The following is a 16,641-nucleotide window of genomic DNA, read 5'->3' on the forward strand; positions in this document are numbered from 1 at the left end:
AATTGTTCTTTGACATCTTAGCCAAAAGCACATGTGATAATAAACTACGTACAGATTTCTATTGAGCACTACTTCCTATATGCAACTTCAAAAATTTTGGGTGGTTCGACGATCATTTAAGGTTTTTCTGGTCATATTTTTTGTATTCCAGAATTGAAAGTATGAAAAAAGTGCCCAATTAGTTATTAATAACATATTAGCCAGCTAGATAATAACAATAGCACTTTTTACACCATTCAGTGGGAAGAACACAAATCTAGGGTGGTAGTATAAGGCAGCTTAACTGCCTAAAAAGTGTTGAAAACTGATTTGCCGGACTGACGGATGGACAGAGTGCATCCCTAAAGTCCCCTTCGAATTCGTCGGTAGGGGACTAACTAGCTTTTTTTATTTCTAGCTAAAACAATAAGCACATGGTCTCCCATTCTTTTCTTTGGAATCAACAATTTACTGCTTTAAGAATGTTATATCAAAATTAAAACAAGAAAAAAATCAACAGTAGATTATTTTTGTATGCATTGGTATAGGCAAGAAAATTGTTTACGGCTTTCTATTACCAATTACTGGATTATTTTACAAAAACTTATTTACACTCAACCATCAATTTAGGAAAACACTCCATACAAAAACAATAAAAATAACTTTCTGTTTGAAGGTAGTGTTATTTTATCAGAAAAGTATTGAAAAATGAAATTTTGTGTTTTTAAATAAAACATGCTTATTTCAGACTGAAATATCTAAAAATAAATGGGGAATGTGACCATGGGACACAGATGATGCCCCCGCTTGCATATATCGTTAAAAAGGGATTTAACTCAAGAACTGTAAAAGTGACTCAACCAAAATTTGTACTTGATCTGAGTTTTGTGGTAATAAGCATTGTGTACCGGTATAAGTTTCATAACATTTGATTGAGGCAAACTTAAGAAAGAGAACGGAAACGAAAAATTCAACAATTTTTCCCTTTGTAAAGGGCATACCTTTAGAACGGTAAACGTGACGCCACCAAAATTCCAACTTGATCTGTGTTTTGTGGTAATTAGCATTGTGTATAAGTTTCATAAGATTTGGTTGAGGCAAACTAAAGTTAAAGAACAGAAACGAATATTTCAGCATATTTTCCATTTGTAAAGGGGCATAACTCTAGAACGTTAAAAGTGACGCCACCAAAATTCCAACTTGATCTGTGTTATGTGGTAATAAGCATTGTGTATAAGTTTCATAACATTTGGTTGAGGCAAACTAAAGTTAAAGAACGGAAACCAATTTTGGGACGTACGGACGGACGTACATATGGATGTACAGACGGACAAGGGTAAAACTTAATGCCCCCTCCGCTAGGGCAGGGCATAAAAAGTTAGTCATAGAGATACAATTTTCTTTGCATATTTCTATATTGCATATCAAAGTTGACCTAGTGCGTAAAAATTTTATGGACAAGAAATGATTGTAACAGGATGCTGTTACGAAGTCTCCCAAACGAAGCTCCCATAATTCGTAATTTCCAGTGTCGCCTGACATTGGACAAAGTCCAGTGAAAATTGGTTTGGTCCAGTAAAATTAATGCATTAGTGATGCCTGGGGACTAACCCTGTATATCATTCAAATCATCTTGGCATGACAACCCAGAATATATATGGTTTAGGGGTGGGGATCTCGACCATTTACAAGATACTAGAACATTGGGGGTGGGGGGAACCCCTGGGGACTGACCCTATACATCATTCAAATGTTCGAGAAACGACGAACAGGAATATATATGGTCTAGGGGTGGGGATCTCAACCATTTACAAGATATTAGAACATTGGGGGTGGGGGGAACCCAGTGGGGACTGACCGTATACGTCATTCAAATGTTTGAGAAATGATGAACAGGAATATATATGGTTTAGGGGTGGGGATCTCGACCATTTACAAGATATTAGAACTTTCTCAAATGGCAGGAGGTCGGGATGACCCCTGGGGACTAACCCTGTATATCATTCAAACCACCTTGGTATGACAAACCAGAATATATATGGTTTAGGGGTGGGGATCTTGACCACTTACAAGATATTAGAACTTTCTTAAATAGCAGGGGGTGGGGTGACCCCTGGGGACTAACCCTGTATATCATTCAAACCATCTTGGTATGACAAACTAGAATATATATGGTTTAGGGGTGGGGATCTTGACCACTTTCAAGATATTAGAACTTTCTTAAATAGAAGGGGCTGGGGGTGACCCCTGGGGACTAACCCTGTATATCATTCAAACCATCTTCGCATGACAAACCAGAATATATATGGTTTAGGGGTGGGGATCTTGACCACTTACAAGATATTAGAACTTTCTTAAATGGCAGGGGGTGGGGGTGACCCCTGGGGACTAACCCTGTATTTCATTTGATGTGCTTTATCATGACAAACCAGAATATATATGGTTTAGGGGTGGGGATCTCTACCATTTACAAGATATTAGAACTTTCTCAAATGGCAGGAGGTCGGGATGACCCCTGGGGACTAACCCTGTATATCATTCAAACCATCTTGGTATGACAAACCAGAATATATATGGTTTAGGGGTGGGGATCTTGACCACTTACAAGATATTAGAACTTTCTTAAATGGCATGGGGTGGGGGTGACCCCTGGGGACTAACCCTGTATATCATTCAAACCATCTTCGCATGACAAACCAGAATATATATGGTTTAGGGGTGGGGATCTTGACCACTTACAAGATATTAGAACTTTCTCAAATGGAAGGGGGTCGGGATGACCCCTGGGGACTAACCCTGTATATCATTCAAACCATCTTAGCATGACAAACCAGAATATATATGGTTTAGGGGTGGGGATCTTGACCACTTACAAGATATTAGAACTTTCTTAAATGGCATGGGGTGGGGGTGACCCCTGGGGACTAACCCTGTATTTCATTTCATGTGCTTTATCATGACAAACCAGAATATATATGGTTTAGGGGTGGGGATCTCGACCATTTACAAGATATCAGAACTTTCTCAAATGGCAGGAGGTCGGGATGACCCCTGGGGACTAACCCTGTATATCATTCAAACCATCTTAGCATGACAAACCAGAATATATATGGTTTAGGGGTGGGGATCTCGACCATTTTCAAGATATTAGAACTTTCTCAAATGGCAGGGGGTCGGGATGACCCCTGGGGACTAACCCTGTATATCATTCAAACCATCTTAGCATGACAAACCAGAATATATATGGTTTAGGGGTGGGGATCTTGACCACTTACAAGGTATTAGAACTTTCATTAATGGCAGGGGGTGGGGATGACCCCTGGGGACTAACCCTGTATTTCATTTAATGGGTTTTATCATTTAGAACATTTTCAATTAAAAAGATTGTGTCTATCACAAATGGTTTTCAATTTATAATCATTTGAAAATTTAAAAAAATAAAATCCCATAGGGTTCTATAGTAAAACCCTCTTTTCTTTTTGCCCCTCAAAGTACCCCTTTATAAACCCCATTGCACAAACAAAACCCTGATTGCACCACTAGACATGTTAGTCTAACATATTGTGAAACCCTAAGTTAATCTGACAAGCGGTTTTGGAGAACGGGTGCGGACAAGTTCAAATTTAAAAGCGGCGGAAGAGGAAGAGGAAGAGGAAGAAGAATAATAATAATAATAAGAACTGAGCAAAAACAATAAGTCTTCCCAAACTTCGTTTGGGAGACTTAAAAATTAAACGAGGATTTTTTTCTGTAACATATGGCCTTAACCTCCTAAAAGTGGAAGAGCTTATAAAGAAAGACCTGCTGGCATGTTTTTCATAGCAAAAATTTGTCTCCTATCTCAGATTTTTCTGATTATAGAACTAATTTTTAAAAGGTATTGATGTGCAGAAACCTTCATACAAATTTAAATAGGATCTGATGAAACATGAACATGATGTTCCAGTAACAAGAATTAATATGTCATATTTTTTTAAGTCTTCCTCCATAAAATATGGTCCCCATTTCAGATTTATCTGATAATCAAATTTTTATGTTATTGTCCGAAGTGTTGACCAAGGTCGGACAGACAGACTGATAGACAGACAACAGTATACCATAATAGGTCCCATCTTAGACTGGCATATAAAAAATGAAGATGCAATTACCCCTTGATAGATGGTTCATTCATGTAAACAGGGACCCTTGGTCTGTTACCTGGACAAATAAGGTAATTGTATACAGGAAATATTTAGAAATAAAACGTTTATATGTGTGCAATATCACAGCAACAACAAAGAGATATCATAGACAGAGGCAATGACTGACTGAAGAACAGTGTGTCAAAAACATTATACCCTCGGCAAATTGTGTGGGGAATAAAAAAGTACTTTAATTTCTAACCTGTATAATGACAACTTTTGGTTTAAATCTCAGTGGTAGACAATTTGTGGCATTAAAGGTTTCTACAATTTCTTCAATTCTCATCAATTGATCTGTGGCATAAACCCCATTCTCAGTTCCATGGGACAAAACCACCAATACAAAACAATCCACTGGTTTGGTAATTAACTGTCTCTTTACTACAATACATACTGAATACTGTAAATCAGAAATCATTGAGTGCATTTATTATTGCAATTTTGGAAGAATGGACAAAAATGTGAGATTAATTATTGCGATTTCAGGAAATCTGCATACAGCTATATGAATAAGATATCAGAAGACGAGTTCTTATTATTGCAATACTCCACCAGTTGCATTTTTTGCGTCAATAAAAACCTCGCAATAATTTCCAAATTTACAGTATACATTTGTGTATTATGAAAAATTTCAACAAAAAAAGCCTGAATTGATAATTTCCCATCTTGTTATATATTGTTTGTATATACATATCCACAGAGAATTAGATAGTTTTAGCAATGAAATGTTTCAGAAAAGGAGTTTAAATATATAGAACATAATCATATTAAAATTGATCCTGATTGATTCAAATACAGACCAGTTTTTTAAAACCAATTGGTAATTAAATACTGTTCTCATCTGAATCTTTTTAAAGGGGAGTTGACAACAGCGTTTCACTTTTTTGACAAATTGTTTTCATTTTCAGACAGGTAAAATTTCAGGCCCCAAGACATTTAAGCCAAGAATTTTGAACTACTAGCCTTACTAGGGGACATTTAAGCGCAGGATCATTCGGTTCACCTGTATTTTCGATAGCCCATTTTAGCGAAAACTTAAAATGTTAAATAATAATCACAAAACTAAAACCATGAATAGTAATTTATGTGCATCTCAATCTAGACAAGAGAAAGAGAAGGAACAGTTCCTTTTGCAATTTTATGAATAGTATTGTACAGGGGTATATCAAGAGTCTAAATGTGAAAAAAGTTTTTTTTAATCAATAGACATGAAGACTAAAAAACATCTGACACTTCAATTTCTCTTTGCCGAAAAAAAAAAAGAAAATGCCTACCTACTTACCCACTGTCTCTACCTATGGGTAGGGTTTTGGCAAACCAAATTATTTTAAAGTGTGGCCACATTACATATGTTCTTTATGATACAAATTCCAGGCTACAAAGGACTATTAACATTTGCATTAACCTTTTAAGAATTGAGCGCTGTATTTTAATGGACATATTTTTTAAACTGTGCTTTCTTGATTCTATTGAAATTTATAATTTATTATTTATGATTCTGCCACTAAAATGGCCATTGATAATTTAACTTTTGGCTTAAATGAGTGAAAAATCTTCTGCTAAAATGGGCATTGATAGTTTCACTTTTAGCTAAAATGGGGTAAAAACCTTGCACTAAAATGGGTAATAATTTGTTGCTAAAATGTCAGATTTTTTTCACTAAAATGTCCTCTGCTGAAAATTTCATAGTGGTCATTTTCACAAAGGCAAATTGATTAAAAAGTTAATGTGAATGAAACCAGATGATGCAAAAAATGCTTTTTCTATATTTAGAAATGTAATGATGTAAATATTGGTGTAGAAGATAAATATATTAAAATATATGTCAAAATAGATTAAATGGTTTTCAATAAATAACTAAATATAAGTTTTATTATATACTATAATTACCCCTTTCAAACCACTCAATCGTAGTAGATTTAGATAAATCTGTTTCGAGTTCATATTCAAATCCCAACTCTGAAAATCTTTGGCTTATAGTGGAAGCATCTATATCACTACCAGCACGGTCTCCTAAATTTTCACCTGTTACACGAAATTCTTTGTTGTTGAGTACAAGAACTAGTCCTGATTTTATTTCGTAGTATTTACTATCAAATTCTTCCTTGGTAATTGCAACTGTAATAGGTGGTCCTGTTCTTGGTCTATCAAATGAGAAGATACTATGTTATATTCAAAGAACATTTTGAGAATTAGTTTAATGTCATATGAAACTTCGTATTTAAGAAAAAAGTTGAATATGTTTTATATATTTGAATGGCTAAGTTTTACTTTAAAACATGTGTATGTGAACTTTCTTGTAAAACAAAATCCTTTTATATAATAAAAATCCTCACACATGTACTGCTATTGAAACATTGTTTTCATGTACTAATATGCAGTGACCATACATACGAGTCCTCTCCATAGAACTTTGGCCACTGCACAGCGCAAGTGCGAGGGAAAAACAGTGATGAAAGAATGTAAAAAAACGTGTAATTGAAGGTAAATAGTAATAACTGATTCTTAAAGAACAAACTTAATACAACAAATCATTTAACAACTGTAAAGAAAAGTTTAATTAACAAATAGGAATGCATGGAAAATATAAAAAAAATTATCATGGCTCTATCAATTCACTTATTTGTCATGTGCTTCACATGCTCTGTGTTGATTTTTTATCAATGTCACGATCCAGTTAACTTCTTCAACAAACACGAAAGTTAATTAGCTTGCGATCAACAATCACTGAATGAAATATTATTTGTCAATATGGTGTTATAGATTCATAATAAATATTAAAAAAAAGTGCAAACAGGACTTAGTTTAGTATATATCCTTGCATTGGTTCAATGATTTCGATAACATCAAAATTACAAGAAACTCGTTGCATAAGACTTTAAAACACATAAAACTAATAAAATGCTCGACAGGGCAGAGCTTGATATGACCGCATAGGTTGAAACCGGATCAGTTAGGGCAAGTATGGACACAACATTCAAGCTTGATACAGCTCTGAATTTGGATTGTGATTAAATATTTGACACAGCATAGGTTTCTGACACAGAATGAATGTGGTCTAAAAAATTTGAAATTGGACATTTACCTATTATGGTCCAATATCCAAAATCTAAATACACAGTTAGATTCAGCATATCATAGAACTCCAAATATTCAATTTTTGATGCAATCACACTTAGTTTAATTTTAGACCTTAATTTGGACCAATTTGAAAACCAGGCCCAAAATCCAAAATCTAAATGCACCATTAGATTCAGCATATAAAAGAGCCATAATAATTCAATTTTTGAAGAAATCAAACAAACTTTAATTTTGGACCCCAATTTAAGCAAAAATAAAATGCTTCGCTGGGCCCAGCTTAATACGACCGCAGAGGTGGAACCCTGAACAGTTGGGGCAAGTATGGACACAACATTCAAGCTTGAAATTAATTTTGGACCCTTTTGACCTCAATATGAACCAATTTGATAGCGGGATCCACAAATAAAAAATCTAAATACATGGTTAGATTCAGCATATCAAAGAACCCCACATATTCAATTTTTGTTGAAATCAAACAAAGTTTAATTTTGGACCCCAATTAGGACAAACTTGAAAACTGGACCAAAAATCAAAAATCTAAATACATGTTTAGATTCAGCATATCAAAGAACCCCATATATTCAATTTTTGTTAAAATCAAACAAAGTTTAATTTTGGACCCTTTGGACCTTAATGAAGACCAATTTGAAAACTGGACCCAAAATTAAAAATCTAAATACACGGTTAGATTCTGCATAACAAATAAATAAATGTGGTCAAAGATTTTACAAATCTAATGCGCCATACTGTGCAATTAAAGATTACCGTACTTCTTGAAATTTTTCAATATTTGAAATTTGAAAAAAAATAATATTTGAAGAATAATTCTTTTTAATTTTTGAAATCTGAAATGAGAAAAAATTGACCCCCACAATTTCTTTTTACCCCCCCCCCCCCTTTTTTCCCCCAAAAAATTCTTTCCCTCAAGATATGGTCATAATCTCAGTTCAAATTTCCAATGGAATTTGCAACCATAACTACCAATTTAAATTTACCATAGTGCTAACTTAATATATTTTATAATAGAATTTAAAATATAGTGTCAAATCTTTCATATGGATTTTTTTTGTAAAAAAAAAAGATGCAACATTTACAGATATTTTTACTGGTCTTCCTTTATAAATATGCATTTCTTCAAACATAATTTAAAAGCAGTGTAAGGGAAATAACCAAAACGTTGTATTTGGATTACCTCCCTTACACTGTTTTAAATTATCTTAATTGTTCATTAACCATTACTTTATACATAATTTAAAAGCAGTGTAAGGGAGGTAATTTCAATGATGTATTTGATTTATCTCCCTTACACTGCTTTAAATTATGTTTTGTACTAAAGTATTTGTTCATTAACCAGGACAACCTTGTTTTTCCCCCTTTTTTGCCCCTAATTCCTAAACGGTTTGAGCCATAACCCCCCAAAGCAAATCCTAACCATCCCTTTGTGGTATAGAAACTTGTAGTATAATTTCAGAGAGATCCATACACCGTTCCACAGTTATTGTCTGGAAACTAGAAAATGCTTATTTTTGGCCCCTAATTCCTTAACTGTTGGTACCATAACCCCCAAAATCAATCCCAACCTTCCTTTTGTGGTATTTAACCTTATGGTAAAATTTCAAAGAGATCCATTCACTTAAACTAAAGTTAGAGTGCGAAAACCAATGTGTCTTCGGATGACAACGACGCCAACGTCATACCAATATACGATTTTTTTGCGGTCGTATAAAAATTAATTTTGGACTATTTGGACCTTTATGTGGATTGTGGACCAATTTGAAAATGGAGGGTTAGATTCAGCATATCAAAGAACCCCAATAATTCATTTTTTGAAGAATTAAAACAAAGTTTAATTTTGGACCCTGATTTAAACAAACTTGAAAACTGGGATCATAATCAAAAATCTTAATACATGTTAAGATTCAGCAGAACTCAAAGAATTCAATTTTTGATGAAATCAAACTAAGTTGAATTTTGGACCATTTAGACCTTAACCAGGCCCAAAATCAAAAATCTAAATACACCATTAGATTCAGCATATCAAAGAACAAGAATTAAATTTTTCTTGAAATCAAACAAAAAAGTTTAATTTTGGACTTTTTGGACTTTTTTGTGGACCAATTTGAGAATGGGGCCCTAAAAATTAAAAAATCTAAATTCTGGGTTAGATTCGGCATATCAAAGAACCCCAATAATTCAATTTTTGATGAAATCAAACAAAAAAAGTTTAATTTTGGACCCTTTGAACATCAATGTGGACCAATTTAAAAATGGGGCCCAAAATCCAAATTATTCTAAATACAAGGTTAGATTCAGCACATCAAAGAACCCCAAGAATCAAGACTTTGAAGTAAACCCCATTGAAATTGGCCAAGAAATAAGCAATTTATACAAAGTATTAGAAAAGTTTTGTTTTTGGTCCCTTTTTGGCCCCTAATTCCTAATCAGTTAGGACCATAACCCCCAAAATCAATCCCAACCTTCCTGTTTTGGTATGGAACCCTGTGGTACAATTTCATGGAGATCCATAGACTTATATTATTGTCCAGAAACAGAAAATCCTTGTTTTGGGGTTTGGGATGTAACCCCCAAAATCAACCCCAACCTTCCATTTAAGGTATGGAACCTTGTGGTACAATTTCATAGAGATCCATACACTTATACACAAGTAATTGTCCTGAAACAAGAAAAATGCTTGTTTTAGGCCCCAATTCCTAAACAGTTAAGACAATAACCCCCAAATCAATTCCAACCTTCCTTTTGTGGTATGAAACCTTGTGGTACAATTTCATAGAGATCCATACACTTATACACAAGTAATTTTCCTGAAACAAAAAAAATGCTTGTTTTTGGCCCCAAATTCCTTAACAGTAAAGACAATAACCCCCAAAATCAATCCCAACATTCCTTACAATTGTTGTACAATTTCATAGAGATCCATAGACTTACTCAAGTTATTGTCTGGAAACCAAATGTCTTTGGACGACGCCTATGACGTCATCGCCATACCATATGGCCAAAAAAAATTTCAGACGTATAAAAATGAAAAAAATATAGTTTAATATGAAATAAACTTTCACCTCAGACTGAGCCTGAGTTTTAAAATTTTCAAAATTTTGCTCTGGATACTGTCTTTTGGTCATAAATTTGAATGTTAACTGTAAAAAAAACTAAGTCCATTTATCAGTAAAATATGTAAAAATGAAAATAAATATTTTCAAAATTATGCTATGGGTACTGTATGTTGGTCAAAAACAAGCTTCTGTCCAAATTCCATAAAATTCCATGTAGGTTTGACAAAGTTATTGACGTCTAAAAAACGATAACCACAGACTGATCCTAAATATTGACGCAACCGACGCCGATGATGGAATCTAGGATTGCTATGTCTCTACAAAAATGGTAGGTGATGAATACTTATTATATGCACATCATGTTGATACTTATATTTGGGCAGTGCACAAGGTCATGCTTTTCTCAAGAATGCTTATGACGTGTTCTTACTGACAATTTAAAATGAACTACATGTATGACTTTTCATTACTAATTGAAAGCTTAACTAGGAGTCTAAGGATATTTGATTTTGATGGAACTTGATTCAGGCATCAAAGATGCAGATGATGAAATTCAATTATGAGGATGTATGTCAGTTTGTTTCAGAGAACTGGCTGTGGATGTCACCTGAAATGTAAAGATAAATATTACCTTGGTCCTCTAGCATGTGTAGTTGGAGGAATCCAGTCACCATGAACAACGCTGGCATCTAAAACTGAAAATATTAAAAGATATCAGCATGGCTTAGAGAAATGATTGATTGGCTTGTTGTTTGCTCTATGTCCAGTTGTAAATGTTTCATGCATGTTCAGGACTAGAAAAAATTAACAATAAATACAATAGGTTGGTCCTGTAATAGGGGTCGACCAGGATGAAAGGCAAGGAAATTTGGACTGCCACTGGAAATGAGGGTATATTGGATAGGGACAGAAATGTATCCTTGGAACAGGCCTACTTCCCCTTGAACAGTTTTTGCAAGGGTTCTTAATGTGCAGAGAGGGTGGCACTAACTCTCTACACGAAGCATCAGATTTGACATCCCCATTATGCCATGATGTAGTTGCGAGTTTATAGGTCTTTTTACATCCTGCACAGCTAAAAAGGACGTCCCACTTTGGCAAGGGTTTTACTGCCAGTCAGAAGAATACCAAGAGATGACCATATTTCTATATCCTAGTCATCTTTGGGATTTAAGACATGAATTATTGAATAAAACTATACAGGAAACTAAAAAAATATCAACTTGAGGATCTTTTGGGGAATTACTGTGTATGTTTGTATCTAAACTAAAAGGTATGCCATGCATAATTCTGTACTAATACTATACATTTTTAATTGATCCTTTCATATGTTGTCTCACAAAATATAAATTTGATAAAGGACTTTGTCTAACAAAGCTTAATTACACCAGTCTATTTCTTTAGCCACTATTCTTAAGCCCATGTCTAGAAAAAATTGGTTCACTCTAGTAAAAATAAAAAGAATTTTGTTGAGGGAAATAGAACACGAGGCTAGGTCTATGTGCATCTTCAATAATGGACACTCTCCAACATTGTAGACTAGAATAGAATTTATGACAAAAAGCTCTTTTTTGTTGATCTTGCATCGCTGATAAAAAAAATCTGTTTACAGTTTCTCTATGATATCTTCTTTAGTTTTTGCCCAAAACACAAAAAAGGGTCAAACATATAGTCATTTGAGGGCAATCACTCCTATAGAGAGTCTACTAGCATTTTCTGTAAAATTTTACTTTTGTTTAGATCTTCACTTGCTGATCATTTTGTTATTTAAAGTGTCTATCTGTTATAGCTTACAACATAATAGGCAAAAAACGCAAAAAAAATTGTAAAAAATCGTCATTAAAGAGCAAGAACACCAATAAAGAGTCGACTGATGATTTCAACTATGTTGACATATTTGTAAATCTTGTCTTGCTGATCATTTCTGCTATTCATGCTATTTAAAGTGTCGATTTATCAAATGAATTTTTCAAGTTTAAAGGCAAAAACACTAAGTATTATCATTAAAGAGCATCAACTCCAATAAGGGGTCAATTGAAATTTCAGCCATTACACATATGTGTATATCTTGTCTTTTTGTTCATTTTTGATAGTTTAAGTGTCTACCTATCTACTATAATGTATACGATATTAGACAAAAATGCAAAAAAAATCATAAAAATTGTCATTAAAGGGCTGCTACTCCAATAATGAGTTGTATGATGTCCATGTTAACTTATTTGTAGATCTTGTCTTGCTGATCATTTCTACTATTTAAATTTTCTATCTATTTATTATAGTTTTCAAGATAATACACAATAAAGAAGAAAAAATTGGTAAAATTCATCATTTAAGGGTAATATCTCCTAGTTAACGGACAGTCTTGACTTGAATAGAGAATCTCAACATGGTGAACATTTCTCAGCCGGCCCAAGAACACACTTATTTTGTAGTTCATTTCTTTTAGACAATAAATTCAAATTAAAATAAAGAGCTGTGCCATGAGCGCATGATACCCCCATCACTTTTTTGAAGAATAAAGTTCCTTAACTCCTCAATGTCACATCAGAAATTTATAAAAAACTTAAGGGAGGTTAATTTAATAGATATAAAGCAGTCACCAAAGTTTCATGTAAACTGCTCAAAGCACTTTTGAGTTATTGTCCGAAAACTGGAAAATCCCCCCTTTTTTTATGAATAAAATCCCATAACTCGGAAAAGTCAAATCTAAAATTTATAAAAATCGAGAGAGAACTTACGTCAATAGATATAAACAATCCAGCAAAGTTTCATGAAAACGGCTCAAAGCACATTTGAGTTATTGTTCGAAAACTGGAAAATCCCCCTTTTCTGATGAATAAAAGCCCATAACTCGAAAATTTAAAACCTAAAATTTAAAAAAATAGAAAGGGAGCTCACCTCAATAGATATAAACAATTCACCAAAGTTTCATGCAAATTGGTTAAAGCGTTTTTGAGTTATTGTCCGACATGTTGACTACAGACGGACGGACAACGGTATACCATAATACGTCCCGTAAACGGGCATATAAAAATCGCACCTGCTCTATCTCAAAAAGATTTTCACAGTGTAGTGTACTACTTTTGGGACAAATAATATCAAAATTATAGAAAAGTTTACCAGCTCTAACTCATAGTATGGACAATTCTATGTTAACAGGGTCTATAATTCAGTTTGACAGCTTCAGACATACTAATTTTTGACCTTTTTTACTGGACCAAATCACTACTTCACATAAAATTCATCACCCAAATTTTTATAACATGTAATTTTATCCCCTACTTAATATTTCATGCATAAAATATAAAAAAATTTGCAAGTTATACACTGTTCATAATAGGGACTATATCTGTAGACAATGAAAATCAAAGGACAATAACTGTGTCCTTGGACCAGCCCCAGTCAGATTTTCCCTATTTATAGTGGTTTTCAAGATAAAAGACAAACCTTGCAATACACCCCTATGTTCTAGTTTTAGCCATGTCCGACATGTGAGTTGGCATGTAGGGTCATTGGACAAATTTTTTAAACCAAATACTCCAATGAAGATTGTGGCCAAGTTTCGTTGAATTAGACCAGTAGTTTCCATAATTAGTGGCATTTAGATAGTTTTCACATGTTTCAGCTCGATACACACCAAAAGAAAATTGCTTAGTTACATTTTTTTTTCTGCATAACATGCAGGTTGTATAGCCATTAGTACTGTTGAATATGGCTCTTCTGGTTTGCCGTATGTAGCTTCCAGTTAAGATCTTATGGATTGGGATTCTTGAGATATCTCTAGTTATAGCAGAGCAAGTTGTTGCAGTAGGGAGACATATTTGAATTCTGTTTACTTCTGTTTTTTTGGTGCACTTGGACATGTTGGAACGCTTTATTGAAAAAAGTTATTAGCATTTTTATATCGGTCAGGATATTCATCACAGCAATAATGACTATGGTCAGGTCAAGTTTTGTAATTCATATTATTATTTTTTTTTCATTTCTTTTATTAAAGAGGGGCGTAAAGGAAATAAAATTGCCATTTCACGATGAACGAACAATTAAAAATTTCTTGCATGTTGATCTTTTTACCGATTTTACAAAACACGGTGAATAACGAACCTTTTTCACGGCTGCACGTGAAATAAAAATGGCAAAACACGTTGCACGAAAATAACCCTTTACCACCCTCATTAAACGTTATAATCTTCCTTGGTACCAAATTGAAGTCTTCCCTTCAAAGAATAAAAAATTGATTAGTATTTTTCATATGGGTCTGGACACTGATCAGGACATTAGTTTAGCCTACAGCAGCGATCTGTCAGAACACGCTAACTGAACGCACTCCCGGATTGGAATACAGATAAATGTCAATAAGCTCTATTGAAAATGAAAGTAGGTTTGTGCATAATTTTTTTAATGTTCCCGTAAAGAATATTTATAACAAAAAAGTCAACTTGTTTACTGTATTTACATGTTTGTTTGTTGCCCGACATGTTTTCTGTTGATAATACTTTGAAGCCACTTTTCTAAAGTAATAACAAAAATCCAACAGGAAGTTTAAAAAAAAGGAACTGTAACCTGTACGGTGTATGAACAGAAATATGCAGGATTAATTTACCGGAAGCTATTTTGTTCCATATTGAAGGGGAAAGAGCAGTTCTTCTAACAAAGTCCTTTATTTTATTATTTATGTAAACAATATGAATGATTTTCTAGTCAAAAACCATTAAAATGCATCTGAAACTTAAAACTGTTGTTCAAACCAAAGACAGATAACACAAGAGGCTCACTAGCTGTCAAACATTAAAATGATAAGTAAAAAATCAAGTTAGTACACAAAATTCTTTTAAGGGCAAATACTGCTATAAAGGGTCAGACAATGGTTTCTGTCATATTGACATTCCTATAGATCTTGTATAACGATATTAATTGATGTTGATAGTTTCTATCTATCTATTATACAAGGCAAATACTCGAAAATCAGTTTAAAAAATATGCCATGATATTTAAGGGCAATAACTCCTGAAAGAAGTCATCTGATAGTTACGGTCATTGGCATTTTGTATATCTGATCAGTTTTGCTGTTTACAGTTTCAACTTATCTATATATAGTTTTCAAAATAATAGACAAAAACTTGTTAAATTATTTTTTAAAAATCCGGCTTCATTCAAGGGCAATAAATTATAAGAAGTCATCCTATGTTTACGGATATATTAGAATTTTCATTTGACTTCTATTGTTGGTCATTTTTACTGTTTACAGTTTCTACTTATCTATTATATTTTTTTTGGGATAATAGGCAAACACACTAAAACTAGTCAAAACTTTATCGTCATTTACAGGCAATTTAACTCATTAAGGGATCATCCCATGGTTTCTATTCTTTTCTAGATCTTGTATTGCTGATAATTTTTACTGTTTACACATTCTACTTATCTACTATACTTTTTTGAGATGATAGACAAAAACTCGTAAATTAGCCAAAAATCGTCATTTAAGGGCAATTTCTCCTGAAGGAGTCTTCTGATAATTTTGTCCTAACTGGAAATAGGTAAATCTTGACATTATGAGCATTTACAACGCGTCAGATTTTCTCTGTTCTATTTTTAGCCATTAACAAAGAATAGAGAATACTGGACAATAATAAAGAATAGAGAATACTGGACAATTACAAAGAATAGAGAATACTGGACAATAATAAAGAATAGAGAATACTGGACAATAATAAAGAATAGAGAATACTGGACAATAATAAAGAATAGAGAATACTGGACAATAACAAAGAATAGAGAATACTGGACAATAAAAAAGAATAGAGAATACTGGACAATAACAAAGAATAGAGAATACTAGACAATAAAAAAGAATAGAGAATACTGGACAATATCAAAGAATAGAGAATACTAGACAATAATAAAGAATAGAGAATACTGGACAATAATAAAGAATAGAGAATACTGGACAATAATAAAGAATAGAGAATACTGGACAATAACAAAAAATAGAGAATACTGGACAATAATAAATAGTAGAGAATACTGGACAATAACAAAGAATAGAGAATACTGGACAATATTAAAGAGTAGAGAATACTGGACAATAACAAAGAATAGAGAATACTGGACAATAATAAAGAATAGAGAATACTGGACAATAATAAAGAATAGAGAATACTGGACAATTATAAAGAATAAAGAATACTGGACAATAACAAAGAATAGAGAATACTGGACAATAATAAAGAGTAGAGAATACTGGACAATAACAAAGAATAGAGAATACTGGACAATAATAAAGAGTAGAGAATACTGGACAATAACAAAGAATAGAGAATACTGGACAA

At 33.2% G+C, this 16,641-nt stretch overlaps 1 protein-coding gene across 1 annotated transcript in view; it reads right to left on the reverse strand.

The window, feature by feature from the left end:
* LOC127699747 (caspase-3-like) overlaps window positions 1-14,885 on the reverse strand; it is a 29,225-nt gene extending 14,340 nt beyond the window's left edge. The window contains exons 1-4 of the mRNA XM_052203064.1: window positions 14,769-14,885; window positions 10,944-11,007; window positions 6,051-6,304; window positions 4,363-4,541 (exon numbers count right to left, since the gene is read on the reverse strand). Of these exons, the coding sequence (XP_052059024.1) occupies window positions 4,363-4,541; window positions 6,051-6,304; window positions 10,944-11,007; window positions 14,769-14,790 (519 nt within the window). The 5' untranslated portion in view covers window positions 14,791-14,885. The remainder of the gene's footprint in view (window positions 1-4,362; window positions 4,542-6,050; window positions 6,305-10,943; window positions 11,008-14,768) is intronic.
* Between the last annotated feature and the right edge of the window lie 1,756 nt (window positions 14,886-16,641).

This window comes from Mytilus californianus, unplaced genomic scaffold (assembly GCF_021869535.1).
Source record: "Mytilus californianus isolate M0D057914Y unplaced genomic scaffold, xbMytCali1.0.p SCAF_1, whole genome shotgun sequence".
NCBI lineage: Eukaryota > Metazoa > Mollusca > Bivalvia > Mytilida > Mytilidae > Mytilus > Mytilus californianus.